Source organism: Anolis carolinensis, chromosome 2 (assembly GCF_035594765.1).
Source record: "Anolis carolinensis isolate JA03-04 chromosome 2, rAnoCar3.1.pri, whole genome shotgun sequence".
NCBI lineage: Eukaryota > Metazoa > Chordata > Lepidosauria > Squamata > Dactyloidae > Anolis > Anolis carolinensis.
Window position 1 is genome coordinate 149,644,577 of NC_085842.1, and position 23,064 is coordinate 149,667,640.

General features: G+C 42.9%; 2 protein-coding genes across 11 annotated transcripts in view; one reads left to right on the forward strand and one right to left on the reverse strand.

Moving 5' to 3' along the window:
- The window catches only part of baiap2 (BAR/IMD domain containing adaptor protein 2), a 152,894-nt gene extending 141,178 nt beyond the window's left edge, over nucleotides 1–11,716 (forward strand). For 3 of the 5 annotated variants that reach the window (XM_062974014.1, XM_062974018.1, XM_062974017.1), the window contains one exon: nucleotides 5,955–11,716. In XM_062974014.1, the coding sequence (XP_062830084.1) occupies nucleotides 5,955–6,024 (70 nt within the window). In that variant the 3' untranslated portion in view covers nucleotides 6,025–11,716. Of the gene's footprint in view, nucleotides 1–564; nucleotides 618–5,954 lie in introns of all 5 variants that reach the window. The other 2 variants (XM_062974016.1, XM_062974020.1) reach the window with 1 other exon arrangement.
- aatk (apoptosis associated tyrosine kinase) overlaps nucleotides 11,551–23,064 on the reverse strand; it is a 101,336-nt gene continuing 89,822 nt past the window's right edge. For all 6 annotated transcript variants that reach the window (XM_008104148.3, XM_062974012.1, XM_062974011.1 and 3 more), the window contains 4 exons: nucleotides 19,360–22,351; nucleotides 18,384–18,561; nucleotides 16,915–17,148; nucleotides 11,551–16,125 (listed from right to left, as the gene is read on the reverse strand). In XM_008104148.3, the coding sequence (XP_008102355.2) occupies nucleotides 16,097–16,125; nucleotides 16,915–17,148; nucleotides 18,384–18,561; nucleotides 19,360–22,351 (3,433 nt within the window). In that variant the 3' untranslated portion in view covers nucleotides 11,551–16,096. The remainder of the gene's footprint in view (nucleotides 16,126–16,914; nucleotides 17,149–18,383; nucleotides 18,562–19,359; nucleotides 22,352–23,064) is intronic.

Sequence of the window (23,064 nt, forward strand, 5' to 3'; positions counted from 1 at the left end):
GACCAGGGACATAATGGTGCACACAAAGAGTGGTCATTTCTTTGGAGACATTTACCCACTTTTACTTAAGAAGAATAGGGGATGTCTTTCAGGTTTACAAATAATGTTGTGACTGCTTCTTCTTAATCTATGGACAGTCCAGAAATAAGGAGAGCCTTTTCCTATATTGTATATCCTTCCTTATATAATCAGTGTCACTTGTTGGAGGCAATGATTTTTTTTAAATGATAAGGGTAAACAATGTGATGTGCCCAGTCCAAGTAACTATTTTCTCCCCTCACTCATAGTTACCTGTGGACAAAAGGATCTTGACACACCTTAAAGACTGAGAAAAAGAAATTGGCAGTATAAGCTTTTGTAGGCTTATGTCCATTTCATCAGATATGTAGACTTGGTCTATGAAAGCTTATTTTAGCAACCTCTTTCTCTCAAATCTTAAAGGTGCTACAAGATCCTTTTGCAGACTGATCCAAGCTAACACAGCAATGTTTCTGAATTACCTATGGAGTATGCCTACCTGCTAAGTACAAGTCTATAAACAGCCTCTCTGTTTTTCCATTACAGCACGGATGTTGAAGTGGCCAGGTTTTGAGATGTTTCCCTGACTGTGTATAGTTGTAAGTTTACTATTAATTTTCCCCACTAGCCAAATCCTTTTCCTCTGCCCTATACCTCACTCCTTAAAGTGCTCTGGACTGACTCTTTTTAAGATAGTGGTGAATCTGGATCCAGAATGTGGAGATGGAGGGTGTCATTGATAATGGAAAAAGCATTACTGATGAACAGCTGTGGCCATGTTATTGGTGAATTCCATTCTTCATGAGAAATTGGTCAGTTCAAAGCTTGACTCACCTGCTTGCAACTCAGTCCACTGTTAGAATTTCACTGCCATTCTCTGGCAGGTGGAAATGGGATGGCTTTTTCTCTGCTGACCTCTGGGGGAGACCTCCGTGCTTCAATGTCTGTGGTCCATTCCTATACCTGCACAGCTCCCAGCATACTCCCTCCCTCCGTTTCAACATCAATCCCCCCCCCCCCCAATCTTCTTTTTTTGGCTAATCACCTCTTTGGTTTGGATATTCATCAGGCTCTTTTAAATCTGGGAAGCTGGGGATTCTTTGGTTTCAGGTTGGTGGTTTGAAGCTTTTGCATGGACATAGCAATATTTAATTAAATCCACTGGGTGGCAGGACACTGGCTATCTCTCTCCTTTAATGCAGTGTGAATACTTTGGTTCAGTTTGGGTTCTTATGTTACACCTGAAGATTTTGGTTTTGGAGCAAAAAGGAGTTCCAATCAAAAGGCCTAGTCTACACTCATCAAAGAGGTGCAGGATGTCTGCCCTAGGAGGCTTCTTGCTGACTGATGTATTAGGGCAACTTCTTTGGTGGGGTGGGGGGTGGGAATCATGTGCCTGAACAGTATATGGACTTTGGTGTGCCAGCACTTGAATCAATTGCCATATCCTTGTAGGCATAGCATAACGGTACCTTGAAACAAGCTGGCAAATATAATAAGCAAGTTATTTTTCTTCCCAACTGCTCACTCTTTCAATAATGTTTGTTTTCCTCAACAGTAAATATGTGATAAAATGTCTTAAATTAATGGACCACTCTTCTTTTACTAACTGATTTAGTTTCACCGAATTTGTGGTGTACAACAAATAGATTGTATATAAAAAGATGGGGGCAGCATTGTTGCAGGTATATGTGGTTTAAAAGGTATCTCTACAACACTCCACACTGGTGGATTCCATCCTGTGTGATAAATATGTGGATCCGTGATTCACTGGCCATTCAAATAAGGACGATGCAAGACATTTCAGGGTTAGGGATCAAGCACGGTGGCAATAAAATAATTTTAGCCCTCCTTCCCTAGCACTACATTGATGCTGAGAAGCAGCTCAAAGATTTCCTTGAGTTTCTGTCAGACTTTCAATCTACCCCACCCTACTTAACATTTGCTGTTGCAAAAATAGTTAACTATTCCATCATGAGTCACAGTGTGAACAATTTTCAATACTTTATCTCTCCCTACACTTCCCTCTTTTAAGTTCTTTTCAGCTTCAATAAGCTATTTTAGCATTCCCCTGGGAGAAAAATGATCTTAGACTCTGAATTAATTAAGTAGGGAATATTAATTGCTTGTGCTTCAAAAATAGAATAATTAATCTTGATGCTCAGAACTGAGCAGACCTTTTAAATAGCCAGGACTGGCTGCTAAGAGGTACTTGTGTCCAAAAGAGGGATGATGCCTGTCTACAACTGCACAGCTATACCAATATATCAGTTTTTGCACCGTTAACCTACATTTTCTCACTCCTTTATAGGAATGGCCATTCAAGCCACTAAATACAGGAGTTGCTGGGGTTTGTTTGTTTTTAGCTGCTGTAAAATAAAACATGTACTGGCATTGATTCCGTTCTTTAAAATCGGCTTTATCATAGTTGTACCCAGACTTTGGTGGTATCCAGGAGACCATCTGCACAATTCAGACTAGTGTACCAACTGCACCTGTTCCTTGTCTTGATTCCATCCTGCTTGAATCCCAGTCAGTTCTCTGTATCTATGGATTCTGTATCCATAGGTTCAACCACGCATAGCTTGAACATATTTTTTGTCTAAATTTCAAATAGCAAATCTTGATTTCGCATTTTATATAAGGGACACCATTTTTCTATGCTCTTGTATCTGTGGATTTTGGTATTCACAGAGGGCCCTGGAAGCAACTCCCAGTGGATACTAAGGCATCAACTGTAAGGCACTCTATAGTGTAAATAATGCCCTGGTCCTGTCTGGTCTTGGAAGCTAAGCAGGGAAAACCCAGCTTGGCTGACAGCCAGCCAACAAATACCAGGTGCTGTCATCCTCTCCTAGAATTGAGATCTTGTGGAAGAGAATGTTGCTTGCCTTCATGTTGGGAAGGGAAGACTTGATGATTGAACACTCTCAAGCAGAGAGCAGAGTCATTTACTGCTCCATGACTTTCATTGATTATTTGGCTGAGTCCTCAGTGCAATCTATTGTAGGCTTTCGCCACTTTGTTCCCAGGTATCTTCAGAACCTGGAAGAGAATGGGTGAATTGGTGCAGCATCTGATATTTATGTTGCCTGTTACCCATCTTGTACATAAAACAGATGCATAGAAAAACTTTTTGAGCTTCATTTTCCAGAATCACTACAGCCATCTTGCCCCACACTTTGGAGGTATGTCTTTGTGTTTCGTCTTTGTAGTTGAGCCATGTTTGCTTTAGATGGGCAGCTGATGTAACAATTACATCAGATCTCTCTATACAAGTAGTTCTCAACCTGTCAGTCCTCAGATGTTTTGGTCTTCAACTCCCAGAAATCCTAAGAGCTGATAAACTGTCTGGGATTTCTGGGAGTTGTAGGCCAAAACACCTGGGGACCTACAGGTTGAAAACCACTGCTCTGTACTAAGAAAGAGCAGGAAGCAGTCAGCTATTGGCTAGAAAATGCTTCCCTCACATCTGCCTTGACCCTAGTCAAGCTTAGATTTGTCCACGATGGAGCAGCATGATGGAGTGTATTAGGCCCATGATAGGTACGCCTTGACAAGTGTTTGGAGAGTAACAGCTTGCTCTGAAAAAGTGCAAGATGTTCTGTAGGAAGCAGTGCTCTTAATGTAGGTGGGTACAATGTAAATACAAAAAATGTGACTTTCTGCATGGTGGGAGATGGAGAAGCAAGAGGAGATTAAACAATTTAACCTGAAAGTATCATGTTGTTTTGGAAACCTGGGTCAGAGTGTTCTTTGGACTTGATGTGACCATAGCAAGATACTGCATTAGCAGATCTACTTTTTTCAGCATTGCTTAAGGAGGTTTCCAGTACCTGCAGTATGCAAGATCTGCAACAGCTGCTAGATGTAGTTTCACCCATCTACACAAAAGGTCACCACTTGGCTCAGGGAAAGCTCCTGTTGGGCTGGAAGCCTGAGTCGTCCCTTCCTAGTGCCTGGACCATTGTGTAAATATGCAGACAAAACCTTATGCTTTGTAGATTAAACTAGGAGCTTGGTCTTAGAAAATAAGCATATGCAATAGTTATAAGACCAGGGCTAGTCCTACCATTAGACAGAATGACAAGGCTGCCTCAGTCAGATGAATTTGGCTTTCATAGAAGGAGTAAACAGATGTATTCTGATCTTAGTTGTATTTTTAGTGCCATGGAAGATTTTCTGCTAGAGCTGCCTTCATGCTTGGCACCTAGATGAGAAAACACCCCTGCCTCAGATACCATTCATCCCTGCAATCTTCTTTTTATTCAAAACAATCAATAAGCTAATCCTGCTCAATTGGAGTGACATAAAATTGGTAGAAGAGGCATTTTAAATCTGTTTTTCCCCTAGAAGATGTCTCTGAATTTATAGAAAGCTTGAATTTAGGGAACTTGTTCAACCTGCAACAAAACATGCATTTATTCACCAACAGGCATGAACTGTTTGTATTTTTTTTTCTTAATATACAAACTAAACAACTGTTCTGGGAAACCTTGTTGGAAAGGGTTAGCTACCAAATAAACAGAGGCTGTATTTGTCTATATACAGATCCGAGAGAATGGGCTCTGTAACATGAAAATTTCTTCTCCAAGCTTGAATCGGAATCAGAAAATATCTCTGTTGTCATGGAGAATGATGTTTAAGGCTTTTAAGGCAAACAATGAAATTTGAAATTGGGCCCATTACCATAGAGGCAGCCAGTGAAGCTCCCTCAGTAGCAACATGTAACATGTTGGCAATAGGATGTTCCCATCGCCCATTTGTATGTAGCACTAAGTGTCATCTTCAGCCAGTGTTCCTATTCAGGCAGACGGACTTTCCTTCTTCCATGAGACTTCGTGCTAGTCCCCATCCTGTCAGCATTCCCATAATATCAGAGTTTTACTGAGTTGCCGATACATCCCTTTTCTGCACTGATGGGGCTAATTTGGCATCATAATCATGCCTGAAGATTAGAAGGTATTTGTGGAAGAACTTGGTTATGCTGATTACCCTGAAATATTAAGGCATTTTAATTCACGGAAAAGGAATTGGTTTTAAAAAAAAGATTAAAGGTAATTTATATATATTTAATTACTGCACGTTTTAATGGAAGAATACATCTTGAAGGTATGCATATTACGTTTCTTGGCTATCTTTGTTCACTTCATTTTTGGTACTGTTGCATTTTGGGATCTGGAGCTTGCTAAGACTGCCATGGGAATGGCATCAAAAGCATTTGTTCATATCTAAAAATCGCACCCACCCAAACATATCATGTAAAATTCCTGAGGAGAAGTAATAGGAGACATGCACCCTCAAAGAATGTACAAGGTATGTGGTGATCCCTGTTCCTCCTATGGTAAATTGTGCTTTTGCAGTTTATGGTTATAGTAGAAATATATTTCAGCCCAAAGAGAGGTAAAGTGGAAGGAAGGAGGCAATACCAAAATGTAAGAGGCAATACCAAAATGCAAGGAAACAACAAAAAGTAGCATCTCTCAAGAGGAGGCTTTTTAGTTTGTTTCCATGTGAGGAAGGGGCATTTTGATGGCATCCCCATGGCAACTGTATATGTAATATGTGCTCCCAAGTCTATCTGATATTTCCCTGGGAAAACCTGAGATGATTTCACTATACAAATGTTTGTACACGTTAATGCATGAAGCTAAGTAGTGTCTCTTCATCGTTCGTTGTTTGTAATAGCATTGCATTTTGTTAACGTTGAGTAGTAAAGATGCAGACATTCAGGCATCTCCCAAGTAAACTATTGTTTAAAATATTTTGTGCAAATTGAAATTGCCTTGTTTTCAAGGGGAGCTGTGCTTTTTATGAGCGGCACAAAGGTTTGCTTGTTGTCCTTGCATATCTCATCCCCCATTGTCTCTGTCAGTACAGGCCAATCCATTCCTAAACTCTATCCGCTCATGCCAAGCTTTGCTTTCTTTTCACAGGAATCCTTTTGCCAACGTCCAACTCAAACCAACAGTGACAAATGACCGTTCAGCTCCTCTCATCAGCTGATCCCAGGGAAGTTGGGTTACTGCCGATACCTCACACTTTCTATTTCTGTTTCACCTGTGTTGCATTTTTATGAAATCCTTGTAAAATATACTTGTCCTTTCCGCAATTCCTATTTTTATAGTTAGATTGAATTGAATGTCAACTTCCTGCTTGAAAAGCAGGTGTTTCACTCTTTAGGAACAGAGACTTTAGCTTTGAGTAACAAGTATCTTGAAGATTACATAACATCTCTGCTTTGAATGGAGAGCTAGATTGAACTATGAGCCAGTCTCTGTGTTTCACCTCCATTGCTTATAGACTATATTCAAACTCTTTCATGGATAGTGATGAACCAGGAAAGCTACTGTACCAAAAGTAGATCTTCCTATTTTGCAATATCTTACACATCAGCTAAAATGTATCTTGGATATCCTCTGGCATCATAGAGGATTTCAACAAACTCACCTATGGACTTGATGTTTGTGGAGAAGAGCTTTGGTGCTACACAGTGCTACATGGTGGTGATTTTCAGCAGTTTTGGATCTCCTGTGAAATGCACACACTGTTCAGCTGTGGATCCAAGGCAGCACATTATATGGACTGAAGCATCTTTCAACTTTAATAACTCATGAGTTAAGATCTTACTCCTCTTCAGATCATATAAATCTTGAATTGCAATGATCCACTTCTCCTGGGTGTGGATTTAACTGGGTAGCTCTCTATACCCAAAGTTGCCTTTTATATGTTTGCATAAATAACCTAGATCTCTATACATATGTCTTGCCTGTCATCAAGGAGAAGAGTGAAGTTGAGACAGATCTAATGTGATGAGATTATCATGTCATACCATTACATCATAATCATCATGTAAACATGTTTGGTCCTATTAAGATGGTTGTGGTATTGTAAACAGGAAATTTTTTTTGCTCTTCTTATAAAGCACCAGCAGCTGCTCTGTCCCACTGTAACATCTTGCTAATGAGGCATGTAAAGAATCATAATAGTTATAAAGCCGGAGCCATTCCCACCTTTTAGATTTCCTCTTGCGAGATTATTCCTGTCTGCCTATCATGCGTACAGTGGGTTTTCATTCCATGCTTCAAGCAACCTGACACGGGTTAGGAGCTGTAGGTCAGTGCTGTTTGAAAGATCCTGGCTCTCTGATCAAAGCAATGCTTCAGTCCTCTTTTCAGTTTTTAAGTTCTCCCTGCACTTGCTTGACAATGTAGATATTGACATATCCATAGATATTAATATATCCATAAAAAGCTTTTGTATATATGCCGTTATATACGCCACCTAGTTGGGGATCAAGGTCCCTTCAGCTGCAATGCAGAGTACTGAGTGCTGCACCGCACAGACATTAATACAAAGTGGAATCAGTGCATTGTTCCCAGGATTTGTCAACTCCCAAGACAGGGTTTTGAGGGTTTAGGCCTTATATAGCAAACTTTTTATCACTTGGGGCTTTGATTGGTTTTTTCATCTGTAGTTTCACCTTTGATCCCAAGTGCTAGCAGAGTAAGCAACAAAAAAAGTCTAAATGCTGTTAGGCAAATCTCTCACTTCACTTGTTCTGTGATACATGAGAATTGAAAGCAAGGCTGCACAGCCTAAATACACCCCTGACAAAATGTACTCCAAATGGAAAGAAACACTCAATCATCTACATACAAATTGTCAATTGGCCCTAACCTCCCTGTTGCATAATAATTGTCTTAGGAAATTTGTTCATGGCAATGCAATGGTGTTTCTAACTCCCGTGTTGTATTTGGAGAAAAGGCAGTGAGCCATACTGTCCAAAAAGGTTAAATTCTGTGTGGTGGGGATTTTTCTTTTTCTTTTTGGCTAGATCTGTTGTGGAAGGAAACAGGCAAGCTGCTTACTTGTGCCTAGTCTGGCCCAGTATCAGTGGTAGAACCTCCTCCATAATGTTTTCAGAACTCCTGCCTAGATGAAAGGGGTTTCCCCGTGGATGAGGGGCATTCAAGTCCTGGACAATGCGGAGCACATAGAATTAAAAAGTAAACTAAGCAAAACCCACCACCAGCATATGTCAGTCCCAGGGCTGGAATAATCTTCAAGTTAACTAGAAGAAGTTCTGGATCGCATTAAAAAGAGTGTCACAACTGAGAATTTTCTTTGCACTACCTGATCGTTCTGTCCAGTGTAAGATTTAGAGAATGGGGTCTGAACCCATCTTGCAACAGTCTAATGTAAGGGATTAGGTGGGGATTAGCAGTAGCAAATAGGAAGATTGTATGAATTTATGAAAACAAGTGCATATTTATTTTTTTAAATCTATACATCCTCTCTATTCTCCTGTGGAGGAGGGAAGTAAGACAAGGGCATTGTCCTCAAAATAGGAATTCTGTCACTCACCCAATTAAATTTCCCTTGCTTAGGGATGTTTTATTTTTGAATACTTAATTGCTTCTTAAAATGTTTTATGAGGTGGTTTTGTCTTTAAATTTTATTGTAAATGTTTTTTTAATTGACCGGGAGGAGCCTCCGATGGTGCAATGGGTTAAATCCTTGTGCCGGCAGGACTGCTGACTAAAAGGTCAGAAATTCAAATCCAGGAAGCGGGGTCAGCTCCAGCTTCCTGTATGGGGACATAAGAGAAGCCTCCCACAGGATAGTAAAACATCAAACATGGGTGTCCCCTAGACAACATCCTTGCAGACAGCCAATTCTCTCACACCAGAATGCAAGTGTGTTTCTCCTACTTATATTATTCACATGGTAAATCCTACAAGATAGGAACATCTTGCTGTGTAATTTGGCTGTGCACTGTCTTGGTTGTAAGTACAGGGAGTGGTAACTATTCTTATAAGAAGGGTTGAAAATCCTTGGGAAATGTTTTTCCCTTCTAGGGTTTGAGATGTTCGAACTTGGAAATATTTTCTAAATTTCTATTTAGATAATACTGCCTAGTTTCTACCAGAGTTTTCTATACCTTCCTTATGTTGCTGCATCAAGAATAAATAGTTTTCTCCTTGTTTGTATGCTGCCTTTACATTATCATTTTATTAATAAAATATCCAGGATACCAATATTTTAAGGTCCTCTGTTCCTCTCACTGCAAAAGCAGACAATGGGACTTTGTGGCAAGATAGTTGGAATCTACTTGCCATAAGACTGTAGTGATCTGGTTAAGGGTGATGGAAGCAAGATCTGTGTTGAAGCAGGTTCATTGGTCATATCATACAGCTCAAAGTAGCATCTGTATTTAAGCCCCTGATATCTATTGCCCAGGATAAATAAGAGAAGGTTCTTAACTTCTTCTGCTCATGTATATAAGATTAGGCAGGAATAACCCCGATTTCATGATTAGAAAAGCTCCCCATGACATTTGTACTAGATTAGCTAATTAGCATCTGTTCTTATCTAGCTGAAATCTGATCAATAATGTTGTCCATGACTGCCAAAGCAGAAAGATGTGATCTCAGTTTTATTGCTCCTTTGATTTTAAGCTTTAAGCTTTAATTTAATTTGTTTAATATGGTTTTAGTCTCTTTAAATTATTTCTATTGTTTTAAACTTTAAACATTTTTGAGCGGCTTCCGTTGATTTTATTTAAACATTAACTTGAGTTCATCCTTCATATCCATTCCAAAATGTGAAGAATTTGGAGAAGAGGTCAGCTATGGTTCCATATAGCCACATTACACCAGCCAGATTTCTCACTGGATACCTGTATATAACTAAATGGTTTTCTGATCCTGCCCGATCCCTGTGAGGCACAGAAGAACTATGTGGAAGATGAGATTCAACCATTGTACAGTAAATTGTGGAGTGGCCAGTATGAAAAAGGAAATAGCAAGGGAAAATATCCATTAAACAATTCCAGCCAGAGTAGGTTAATGCTTACCCAGCTTCCATTGGTGTCATAAGTCTATTCCACTTGAGACCTATGAGGATGCAGGGCTGTACAGTGCACAGCAGCTGGTTCTTAGTGAAAATGATGTACCATATGCTGGAATTGTAGCATTAGCTGATCACACAGTGTATGCCAGGCATGGGCTAACAGCCCTCCAGGTGTTTTGGACTTCTACTCCAAGAAATCCCATGCCAGTTTACTGGCTGTTAGAAATTGTGGGATTTGAAGCCCAAAACACTTGGAGGACTGAAGTTTCCCAAAGCCTAGACTGTATACCCTTACTGTTCAGCTATGCTGGGACTTTGTGCCTACCACTATAGTTATTGACACCCCCCCCCCCCTCAAAGTGTTTCATGCTCATATCTCTACTGTTTAAAAAAGGCTGCAGTGTTAAAATCATTTCACACCCCAGATGAAGCATGCTATTGCCTTCCAGATGCACTTAAATCTGGAACAGCAACATGACTATGAATCCTCTAAGCTTAACACTGCTGATTTTCAAATTATATAATGCATTCTAATGCTAACAACAATATACTTGAGGTTTTATTCATCTGTTTTTTCCAGTCGTTTATTTAATGTATTGTTTAATGGGTGGGTTTTACTATGAAAGGTCAGCGGTTTGAATCCAGGGAGTGGGGTGAGCTCCCACTATTAGCCTCAGCTTCTGCCAACCTAGCAGTTCAAAAACATGCAAATGTGAGTAGATCAATAGGTACCACTCTGGCAAGAAGGTAATGGCGCTCCATGCAGTTATGCCAGCCACATGACCTGGGAGGTGTCTACAGACAACACCAGTTCTTCAGCTTAGAAAAGGAGATGAGCACCAACCCCCAGAGTTAATGTCAGGGGGAAACCTTTACTTTTACTAAACTAAACAAAAATAATACTAATCCTTTGGTTTAGTGTTCTGCCTATTCATTGACAGGGAAGCCAGAGCAATCTCTTCAAGAGATTATATGCCAGATCAAAATCAGATTACAAAGCATAGCTCTGGTGACATGTTATGGTAGATGAGTTACTCCTGAGCCGCCAGACTTTGACAGTCTCTAAACCAAAATTGGCCCAAGATCAGAATAACATCCTAACTCAGACCCAGTTGTGGCCCCCAATCATGTTAACACTTCCAGCCCCATGGGTACTATCAGGTCTCTGGAGCTGCAAAACCAGGAGTGTATAAAATAACTAGTAAAATGCATCATGTGCCCACAGGGGCTCCACATGTGATCAGACTATTTAGCAGTGCTAATACAATTCCCCAACCCGCTGATAAATTATCTCCCAAGGTTACCCCATTCACAAGACCTCAGTGTTTAACCCCCCTCAGAACCAGGCATGTATAGCTTTGGGGGGTATTCATAGTGACATAACCAAGCACCTTTTGCATTCTGCCTAATGGGATGCCTGCCCCAGACAAGTTTTTTAAAAAAATAGAAATAGGCCAACACAATCTGGGAGGCTTCATGATTCCCACTGCTCTTAAATTCTGAAGCATGAGAATCTTAGCTGAGAAAGAAGCTGCTAACCTTACATCCAAGCCTAAACTGGAATGCTGAATGATCCACTATTCATCATTCTACCCCCTGATCCAAGACCATATACAAACCTGTAGTTTCAATATATCATGCTGGCTTCCAAGTGCAGACATCAGATGAGTGCAGGCAGAGGTTTATTATTTTTATTTTAAAAATGTTTTATTTTTGTTGTTGTTGTCGTTGTTATTGGACCAATGGTATTTGACACACATGCTGGGAGCTGTATGGAAATCAGCACTGATAAAAAATACAGCAATTATGACCCGTATCAATAAAATATACACTGTAAATAGCGCCTCTTTCTTTTTCTCACTTTTTTAAATAAAGAAAAACGTAAACCAAAACATAGCTCTAGCTCATGTTCTCATGCAGTCACTTGGGGACTGAAATCATTTTGATTCTATAGACCATGTACCTCTAGGAGCTTCCTGTTTAGGTCCAGTGCCAAAAGGAATGCAATGGAGGGTCAAGCAATGATGAAGATGCTTAGTAACGGCCAGTCCCTGAAGTGCTCTCTGTGGAACTCACTGTACCTTTGCCTCGCTGAAGCTCTTCATCTTATTGCTGTGCCATTTCAGGTGGAGTGATGGGAATGTATCCAATGGCTTCTCTTAAAACTTGGAATGGAAAAGCACTCTCCACACATGTACCTGTGGCAGTGCCATCACTCCTGCAAATATAAACACAGAAGCACCCAACTGTACTATTTTTTTCTCCAATGGTTTCCCATGGCACAGAGATGTGGAGGACAGCTAGACCAATGGACACAACCTGTTGTGTTTGCCCCATCAAGGTCAGAAAACCACATGGGCTATTCTGCAGTGCAAGGCCAAGTTTTCTTTGGTGGAGTTTCCTAAAGCCTTGCCTCAAACAGATACTTAAACTAGTGTGCCTGGAGTTGTAATGATTTCATCCCTGGCTGCGACAGCTGATTCTCTGCCCAAATGCCTCCCAGTGGTGGAATAAGGAAGAATGAATGTGCTTGTTGGCACGTCATCTGCTCAGTTCACTAGAAGGCATGCAGGCAGATAAATGTATCTGTTTGGGAATGCATTTTTCTCTTTTTGCCAATGGCTATTCTTTTGCTATGGATATTGGGTTTAGGGTAACTTGGTCTCAGAGGTAAATATGCACACAGCTTTATAGGCAGTAATGTTTGACTTCCACCCACCTTTTTTGCACTGATGCTTTATAGCTTTCTCCAGAGTAAAAGGCTTTTGCAGGCTCTGCCTGTTCCATTAGGACTTAAGTCCACCAGTCTGGAAAGGGCTCTTGGAACACAAATTTGATCAGAGGCACGTTCTTTACACACAGAAAGGCTGCTACCACATTATCTGTTCCTTCCACAAAAAAAGTCTTGATTTTGTGACATCTTTTAAGCACAAAACAAAGTCACAGGAAAACTGAAGAGCAGCAATATGCAGAGGTGCCCAACCAAATGTGAATGGGGGCACCCATTCTAGAACAAAAATGGATTTAGCTTTTCTTTAGCCTATAGAAACTGCACTTGAGCAAAGATGTGCTCAGAGCAGCACTGCTACAAGGAAGGGAGCAGTGTTTCAGCTGTCCCAGATGGTTCCCCAACTATGCAAAACAGCTTTTTGGGAGAACTTAAGGGAGTAAATCCTATTGCTAAAAGTATTTCAGGCAAATGGGGAGGGTAACTAAAGCATCACCTCCCTTCCCTCTTTCAACAGCCAAATTCTCTGACTTGGTTTTGGCTGCAAGAGTGCAGCAGGTACTACAACTTGCTCCTAGGCATCAAAATGCTGGCAAAGATGTTGGGGGATGGAACAGAATGCAATTCAGCAATTCAAATAATCTGAACCTCCATGAAAGAGTCTCTTCAGGTTGCCTACTTACAATTGCTTCAACTCTAGATGCATCCTAGGCCAGAAACAGATAGAAGGATGCTGTGTGCCTGTTCTTTTCCCTACAGTTCTTAGTTGATCCCAGCTCTGCAATGACCAGCATCTATGTTGGCAACTAACAGACTCGCACAGGATGGGTCAGGGCAACTCAAATACAATACACATCAAATTATATCCACAAATCATAGAAACAAAGAGAAACCACACAGCTGCCCCTTAAAAATTTGTCAGTTAGACCACAAATTTTGGGGACATTACAAACCTGAAATCTTTTCATAATTGGTTCCTGGGGCTGTTCGAGTGGAGAGTGAAGGACAGCCTGCGATTGTTGTTTCCAGAAGTGCTTATTCACATGTGTGATGCACATAAATGACTGTAAAATAGGTTCTTGTTTTTCTTACTGAGTAGTCATTACAGAAGCCACAATCTCCCTGCACAGCTGAGTACTAGAAAGAGAGATTACAATATGTCTTAAGGACCCCTCTTCCTTCCCTTTTCTACACTAGCAAGAAGGCCACAAATACTGCCATTTTTCTATTCAGTCTCCCCTCATCAATCCAGAGTTCAACCAGGAAACAACCTTGCCTGGTTCAGTGAATCCTGGTGCAACGCTCTAGGCTGAAGAAGAAGAATCAGATGGAGAAACATGGAGTACAGGTCTCCCATCAGAAGGCAAAACTTAAGTCAGAAAGTCCTTGGCGTTACTATTTCTTGACATCTTACCTGGTGCAGATGATATGAAGAGTTAAGAACTACCAAAAGCAACCAGCATGACTCCAAGAGTATTTACTCAGAAGTAAGTTCCACTGAGGCATGGTCATTGTATTTAGGAATATAGCCTTTTACCAAGCAAACTTCGAAGAGTTGACTAAAATTGATGGTAGTGATAGAGGAAGGAAAAGTCAAGAAGAAGGAAAATATTAATGCCACCATTACCACTGTAAACTGAGAGCACCATTTGATGGGGATGATTGGCTGACATGCAAGTAAATGTGTGTGTGCGCATGTAAATATTAAAGTGCATCATTATGCCCCTTTGTGGCCATCAACTGAAGGCGAGAGGAAAAGCAGCCACCAAAGTGAGAGCACAATAACAAAGAAAAAGAACAAACTAAATTGCATGTAGACAGTTCTGTTGGAGAATGGCACAACTCTCTCTCAGTTTGCTCCTTGAGTTTGAAAGTCAGCATGTTATGGTCTACAGTTCAAAAAGCTACAGCCCCTCAGTGTCATTCTCCTCTCAGCTTTTTCCTTTTCTATCCTAATTCAAATTGCACAATTATCCTAAGCCTTAAAACTAATCAAAATTAATAACTAAAAAACCCAAAAGCAATCAAGTTCTCTCCCATCTGCTCTTTACTCTCCTAACCCCCCCCCCCCAAAGACGCCAAGACAAAAGTGTTAACTCTTTACATCTCTTTGGCAACAACAACTGAAATCCGCTACTCTGTTAGGGCAGGTGATATAGCGGTGGGTAAATTTTTATACAAAAATAGTCCCAGTGGCAGTTTGACCTGCTTCTGCTACACATCTTCTCAGGAGGCTCCTCCTGCATGGGAAATACTATATAGGAGTTACAAAGGGAAACAGGAGTCTCTCCCCGCAGCACAAGGTTTGGCTGACGGACATCCTGCCGCCTGCCAGGGGCAGACTTTGACTCACCAGGAAGGGTGCCACTTAAATAATTGGGATGGGGGGCAATTGCGTGGGTAGGGTAGGGGCAGACAAGAGGATCCCAGCTTCACAGAGTTTCTCCCAGCCAATAAGCCATTGAAGCAAGCTGACCTGCTATTTCTTTACATTCCCCTTTTCCTTCCTATCCATGCCACCTCCACAAAAAGGCAAGTCCAGAAAAAATGTTGCTTTCCTCTGAGGCTGGGGTTGGTAAAAGGGGGCATGCTGGAGAGGGGACCATTAAGGCACAGCTGCTGTGCTGCTCAGAATGATTTTGGCCAAAATGTGGAGGCGGTGGCATTTACTGCAGCTGAGTAAATAAAACAGGGAGAACAGTCTCTAAGCAAGGCTCACAAAATGAATGGAAAACCCCCAAATGGCAAGTGCCCCAGCTGTGTTACAGTTGGGCAAATGGCATGGGGCAGGTGACAAATGTTTGTATGGAGGGGGTGGTCAACAAAAGGAGGTAAATGGCTACAGCGTCCCGCACCCCTCCAGTTAGAACAACACCTAACACTGACCAGCACCCCAGAGTGCTCCTGGCATATGGCCTACCGTTCTCTCTCTTGCTTGACTACAAAATATCTAAATGGCCAAGATACAAGGATCAGTCTCTCAGATATATATATATCTGCCTATCTGGGTTTGGAAAAAAGACATGGCAAGTTTACACAATAGGCAGGAGGTGGTGTGTCCCAAGGCAATGCCCCAACGTGGGAAGCTAATGTGAATCAAAACATCAAGAGTCATGAGTTACAGAGACAAGGGGTGTCAAAAATGGCTCGGGTGGGGGGCCAGAAGTATTAGCGAGGTCAAAGATCTACCCTTTAAATGCTATTTGCCTACCTGTACATACATACACGCACGCACACACTCTCACATCCACACGCTCATCACAAATCATCTTTGCCACTGCAGGGCAGGGCAGCTCCAGCCTTGAAGCAGTCAAGGTCCATCCAATAAAATCTGCCTCTTAAAAAAATAAGAGCGGGAGACCCACAGAGTTCTTCTACTTCAGCCAGGTTCTGGGTCTCTGTCCTGAATCCTTTGCCCCAGTGCAGAAACCAATGCTGGGCAGAGCAGGGGGCAGGGGCAAGATGAGAAGTCCAAAAGGAAATAGGTGGCTGCACTCACTCTCTGTCACCATTTTCACTGCTGCCTAGAAAAGGGAGGAGACAGAGTTAGCAGTTGGCGCTGTACAACCTACAGCCTTTTCTTCAAGTGTTTTGTCTTCCAGTTCTCATAAATCCTTGCTAGGATTAATAGTGGTCAGATACAGAAACAGGTTGAAGATTCTTTATTCATAATCTGAAATACCCCAAAATCTGAAAATATTCACATGGGTGGGTGACATAGTATTACTCTTGTTTTCCGATGGACTAATGTACACAATCTTTATTTCATGCACAAAATCATTGAAAATACTGTGTATAAAATTTCCTTCAGGCTATGTGTATAAGGTGCATATAAGATATAAATGATTTTCATGTTTAGACAGATCTCATTTTCATGAGATCTGGAAAAAAATGAAATTGGAACACTTCTGGCTCCAGGCATTTTGGATAAGGGATACTGCATCTTGGAGGGTCACCATTGACCATTTGTATTACACAGCATCACAAAGAGTATTTTATGAAGAAAAACTATTTTCAGACACTGCACACTTGATAGACATAGTAAGTTAATGATGGGATATTTTTACTTTACTGGGCCTCAGCTCCCTTTTTCTACCAGCAATCAGGTCAAAGGAGTCCGATTGGTGGAGGAACTGGATCCATGGCTTATTCTGTCCCCCAACATACTCCCAAATGGATCAAGAAAATTGAACAGTGGGTTAATGATAGAATCTTCTTGATTCTGATCATGTGGCATCTACAGCATTATCATGTGTTTGCATCTCTTCCACAAGCAATGTTTCTTGACCCTCTGAACTCCAAATGCACCTTACCTGCTACAGATTCGACATCTGAGTCAGTGACGTGTGTGATGGAAAACCGAGATGCTGGGGCAGGTGAGACAGTGAAACGTGAAAACTGGATGGGCAGCACCTGCTTCTGAGCGGGTAGAAGTGTAGAGGGCAGTCCGGAGAGGGCAGGCTCAGGTGCCACTGATGCCAGTGATGACACGACAGACGGTTTCACCGGCATGAGTGAGAAGTCGTCTTCCCACTCAAACCCACCAGCTTAGAATGGAAAAGAGAGGCAAAGTAAGGGACTGGTTTGCCTTTTGTGTTCTGTTGTCCTCCACAGTCCATTAATGCACAGAGCACACTGCCTTACAGAGCTCCCTATAGATTCAGAGTGATACAGTGATTACAGCATTACGCCAGGTCATGGGAGAGTAGGTGCAAGACTCCAATACATAAAACCCACAGAGCCATTTCAGCCAGCTCCTCCTTCCCCCACTTTCTCTTTCAGTCTGATGCTGAGAAAGCTGTTCTGAAGATAAAGGAGTGCCTTGCACTCAATAAAATACACTAGGTGTGGGAGTAGTAGTCCAATATGTCTTAAGCTACAGATGTACAGTGCCACTGTATCTATTCCCCTCTAGTGGCCAAATGGAAAAGAGTAAGCTGCTTTTTGAAGCCCCGCACAGAGAACCTGAAAGAAAGCCTTAAGTGCCGGATAGAGATCAAGAAAAGCAAAAGATCCTTTCAACTCTCAAATGGTAACTGCATGGGTGTCAGGTCAGGATGTTAGCTAGTCCAGAAGAGAAGTATTTTGAGTGAGAAAGACTGATAGCAACTGACACATGATAGTCATTCAGGGAGGATGGATCTAAAATACCCAGTAGTGTTATTGTGGCTATGTGGGCAGTCCAGGACTTGAAGCAATTTGTCATCCTGGTTTCAGTTTCTGGGAAATCCCCAGCAAGAGACAAGTGCTTCCAAAATTTTAGTCCTCACAATCTTTTAAAATTTACTATCAAAATTCCTGACTTTCATGGGCTTCTGGGTGTTGGAGTCCAAAACACCTGCAAGGGGTTCTAGAACTTTAATTTTGCTAGCAGACTTCTAGATGTTTGGATTGCAGCTCCTATTATGCCTGGGTCAGGCTGGTCTTGTGCATATGTGTGTTGAAGGTGATGACACCATGCTGTGGGATGCTTGGGCAGACAGAATTGTCCTTTGATCCTAGGGGCCCCTGTTATATTATCAGTAGCAACTTTAACTGGACACCCACACCAGGCCTCAGCTATGGAGTATGAGTAGTTTGCAAGATGAGACACGCCACACCTTTGAACTTTCCCAACTAAATTTGTTTGGATTTTTAGCTTCCCCAAACACAGAGGGAGTTGAACCGCCATGCAGTTTTGGGCTAAGAGAAGGAGAAAGGCAACATGGGTAATGGTCCACACAGGTTATGTAGAGGTTTGGGGTCTCCCACAGCCATGTTCAGTCCCCCACCTGAATCCTACCTGTACTTTCTTCAGAGGTGCTCCCTTCTGAGGAGGAGCTGCTGCCATTGGGTGTAGAATTGTTTTTGTCTGCTGGGCTTGGAGAACCATTGCTCTCCTTCTGCTCAGGGACTGATGCCATGGGAGGCTCTGTCACCCCTGGGAAGGGCAGCTCCGCAAGTTCCTTCGTGGGGCTTTCCTGTGCATGGGAGGACATGACAGAGCTAATGATAACCGTACACACATTTCCAGGATATTTACAACCTACATTACTCTCTCTCCCCTCCTGGAAATCCACATGCTGCCCATTGGCCTGGTACTTTCCAATCCCGGAGTCTGTGATTTAAATAAGGTCCTGCTCCTTCTTCTTCCCTCTACATTGCCACCACTATCTAGCCAAAAGACATCTGGGTCTCTGCCATACTCTGTCCTTTTTTAAAAAAAAGAGTGATGGTGAGATTTAAGATTAAAGTAAGGGTTTGTATTTTAAAGTAGGAAGCAGATGCAGAGCTACAGATTGATTTTTTGGTGATTCACAATCCATAAGGGTTCAGGACTCCCAACTATTTTAATAGTAGCAGGAAAGATTTTATAATTTTAACTGTATATTTTTAAAAAAACATATCTTTTGAAAAAATTAACAGTAGCAGTAATACTATGTTTCCCCCCCCACAAAATAGGAGGAAACAACCAAGAGTGAACTTTTGTGTGAAAAGTCTGTGGATTTAGTTCAGATCTGGCACTGAAAGCATATTATGGCTCAAAAGTTCAAAGAAACCCCTTTCTTCAAGTTTAATGTACATAAATACGCTTTAAAAATGTGGAGGTTTCTAGAAATGCCTACCTGTTAGGTGAAGATTAAAAGTTTACTTACAATTATGTTCACACCAGCCCTTATAGAATATAGGAATGAATATACATATTTATATAGATTAACACTTCTGGTAAATTCCCATCCTCCTTTGCCCTCCAGCAAGACCCACATCAAATAGATCACCTGGTCAAAGAGGTAGACAGTGACATCTTCAATGAAGGAGACAGCTTTCTTCTTGCGTTCAAGGTCATCACAGAAGGTCTCCACCAGCAGGCTGGGCATCTTCAGCAGGCTACGCAGGTTGCGGGTGCTGTGGCTTTCAGCAACCACTATGGGAACAGTGGGTGAATCCTCCTCACTATCTTCACTCTGGTCCTGGATGTTGTAGCATCGCAGCTCCTCATCAGACTCATCACTGTCCTCTGTGTCCTCCTCCTCTTCCTCCACATCAGCAGGGACAGATGAAGGCTGGGATGGTGCAACTAACAGGTCTAGTGAGAGCCCAGAGCTGTTCTGCGGCTCTTCCTGATTGCTAACACCCTGTGCCACTTCCTCAGGATGCTCCACCTCCTTTGAGGCACTTTCCAGTCCTGCCTTCCCTACCCCTCCACCCTCCTCTCCATCCACCACAGTAGGTACCTCTGGATCCACAACCACAGGTGACAAGAAAAAGGACCTGGTGCTAGAGGCCAATGTTTGGGGTACAGCGACAGTCCCCTCATCTTTACACTTAGGCAGGTTTGAGTCCAGTTCCTCTACAATCACTCCATTTGCCAACACCTCTTCTGACAAACTGGGACTGGTGCCTTCCCTTGTGCCCTTCTCCTTAGTCACTGGAGACACACATTCCATGCTGTCTCTATCTGGGCAAGTGGGTTCAGGAGGAGAAAGGGAGCGTGTTTCACCTGCAGGGCCATTTTGGTCAAGGCTTTTCTCCAATGCTTTGATGTGTGCTTGGGAAACATCTGACTCATGCCCTTCAGAACCATCACTATCCCCTTCTTCACCATCCTCCCTCATCCCCCCCTCAGCATCATAGTCAGAGAAGTAGGCTGAGTCACGGTAAGGGTTTTTTTCATCCAGGCCTTGCAGTCCAGTGCTAAATGAATCAGAGAGGCTGAGCTCTTTGGCTTGGCCCTCCCCATTGTCATCCTGGGTCATCCCTACCTGAGGAAAAGACTCGGGATCTCGTGGCTCATGAGGCTCCTTAAGGACAAATTCAGGTGACTCATAGTTCTCTGTGTCATAGCCACTGTCCAGGGCCTTTGGTTGGCTTGAGGGCACATAGGCTGTAGGGCTGAATGCCTCACAGGAACTGGTGGTAGAAGGGATGTCCAATGACTCCAGAGAGTCAGGAGTCCCCACCTGCTTCTGCAAGGACTTGAAGGCGGGCATTATATCCTGTCGCTCAGTACAGTCAACTGAGAAGTCTGTGAAGACTCCAGATGTAAGTTCAGCTGTATCATCATCATCACTGCCCTCATCTAAGTCAGGGAAGCTAGTGCTTGAAACAGTCTTGTCTGGTGTTCTGTCCTGTTCACTGTTGGTAATCTTTCCACTTTCTAGATTGATTTCCTGTAGCATCTTGGGTGGGGGTTCAGCTGAAGCCTCTTCTACAGCTATTGGATTTTCCCCAGCTCTTTCCACCTCACCTGTTAACTCTTCTGGCAAAGTGGTGTCCTCAGCAGATGAGCTGTGGGCAGGATCTGGTGTAGATTTTGACAACAGTGATTCTGCTGCAACCAGATCTTCCTCTGATGGTGGCGTGCTGTCTTGCTGGCATTCTACTCCAAATTCTGTCAAGGGATCCTCTGCTGAGTCCTCTGCTCCCATCTCTGTGCTGGCAACTTGGGGTGATATCTTACCCTTTTTAGGAAAACCAATGTCAAGGCAAGGGGAGCCTGCGTGAGATGATGGCACATGCTCCTCACCCAGCAGGGCTGCTCTCAGGTCCCTGATCCCTAGCGTTGGCTCCTCTCGTGGCACTGTGCACAGTGGCTCGGCCATGAGCCCCTGGAATGTTATCATGTGTCTATAGCACCAACTATCATTGGCCGGCAGTTCACACGGGGACAGTGGGTGGCTGCTGTTATTACTGGCTGAGGTGTTGGATGTCCAATGCTTGCTGGAGGAAGGGGACTCACCATTCTTACTCCTTCTGCTCCTGGGGCTATCGCCTGAGCTCTCTTCTTCTTCCTCCTCCTCATCCTCCTCGTCTTCCTGCTCCTCTTCCCCAATTTCCAAAGCTACTGATTCTGAAACAGTCTCCTTATAAGTGTAGGTCACTGAAGGAGAGACACCCAGTGGGTCTGCAAAAATGCCTTTTTGCAAGGATGGGATGGGCCACTCAGAGGCACCAGCCTCTGTTAGCAGGTAGTTTTCAGCACAATCCTTTGGTGAGGCCTCATAATATGGGACCTCCTTGTCCCCTGGTCCTCCATAGGAGTAATAGTCAGGGGGTTCCCAAATGCTGTCAGCATGTGCCGAGTGGCCCAAAAGGGGTTCCATGGTGAGGGAGACAGTGGGACTACTGTTTGACTCATAGTGACCCTCATTGGCTTGCCAATGAGAAGAGCGGCCAAACTCTGGGCTGTAGGAACACATGGTGTAATCAAGGTCGGCTCCACTGCCCTCAGAGGCTGCCTCTTCGATGCGGATGTAGTACTCACTGTTCAGGGAGGGGCTGTGGGCACTCAACACAGGAACTACACTTGGTGTATGCAGGCCTGGGCAGCCTTGCACTTTGCACTCATAGCAGGAGGGTGAGACCCCCAAGCTGAGTTGCCCACCACCACCGCTGCTGCCACTGGCTGAATAATAAAGCTCATGATAGCGGGCAGCACCCCGGGGGCTCATAGCTGAAGCTGGTAAGTGATCGCCTTTGCCTTGATCCCATTTGTATTCAAAGTTGAGACCGTGGCTGGTCTCCATGACAGTCAGGACATCATCACCATCATTGGAGAAATGCTCCAGGAGTGGAAAGGATGAAAGCTCAATACCCATGTGGCTTGAGCCTGAGCCACCACCACCAGGTTTCATAGAGTTCCAGCGTCGCTCAAACTCTTCTTCTGCCTCAGAGGCACCCTTGGCACATAGGTAGGACAGCAGGAGGTGCACCTCCTCAGCAGTGGGGCGCTGCTCTGGTTGCAACCAGCAGAACTGCATCACCTCATACCTGCAAGCAAAGAGAAGAGAATGGGGTGAACTGCTGCTCCTCTTCTAAAGTTGACCTTTATCTAGCAGCCCCACAGCATGGTCCTTGCTAAGGCAATCCCATATACATCTCCTTTTTTCTCCTATAATCCTAAAGTTGAAAGAGACCATAAGCAAAGGGCCATCCAATCCAACCTACTGTCATGCAGGAATACACAATTAAAGCACTATCTACAGATGGAGCCTCTTTTCTACCTTTTCTTTTTCTCAGCATTACATGCTTTTGCAAGTCTCAACCTTGGTAGACTTCACATTCTAGGAGGTCCTTGGCAACTCCATGTCATGTGCTGATGGAAAGAATAGGTTTTGCAAAGACATATCATCTCAAATTGTGCCACACCTTCACAGCCAGTGGCTGCCACTGAAGGCACAAGAACTTCATCCTATATTAATTTATGGAGGGCAGGATATACTGACCTGTGGAATGGCCTATTGGACAGATCAAGCTTTTTGCCCACAAGAATTGTAGGAAACCATAGGCTGGGAGGGGCCTGCCTCTCAATTTACTTTTTAAAATATAAACAGCCAACCATTTAATTCGCTGAGAAATTTGGAAAACAGGTGGTATTGGTTGTCTAATGTTAACTTTTGGACACATTGTCTCTCTGCTTTGGCCATTCTTCAATCTTTTCCCCTTCCATTTAAATACACTTACATACACCTGACTACAGGGCC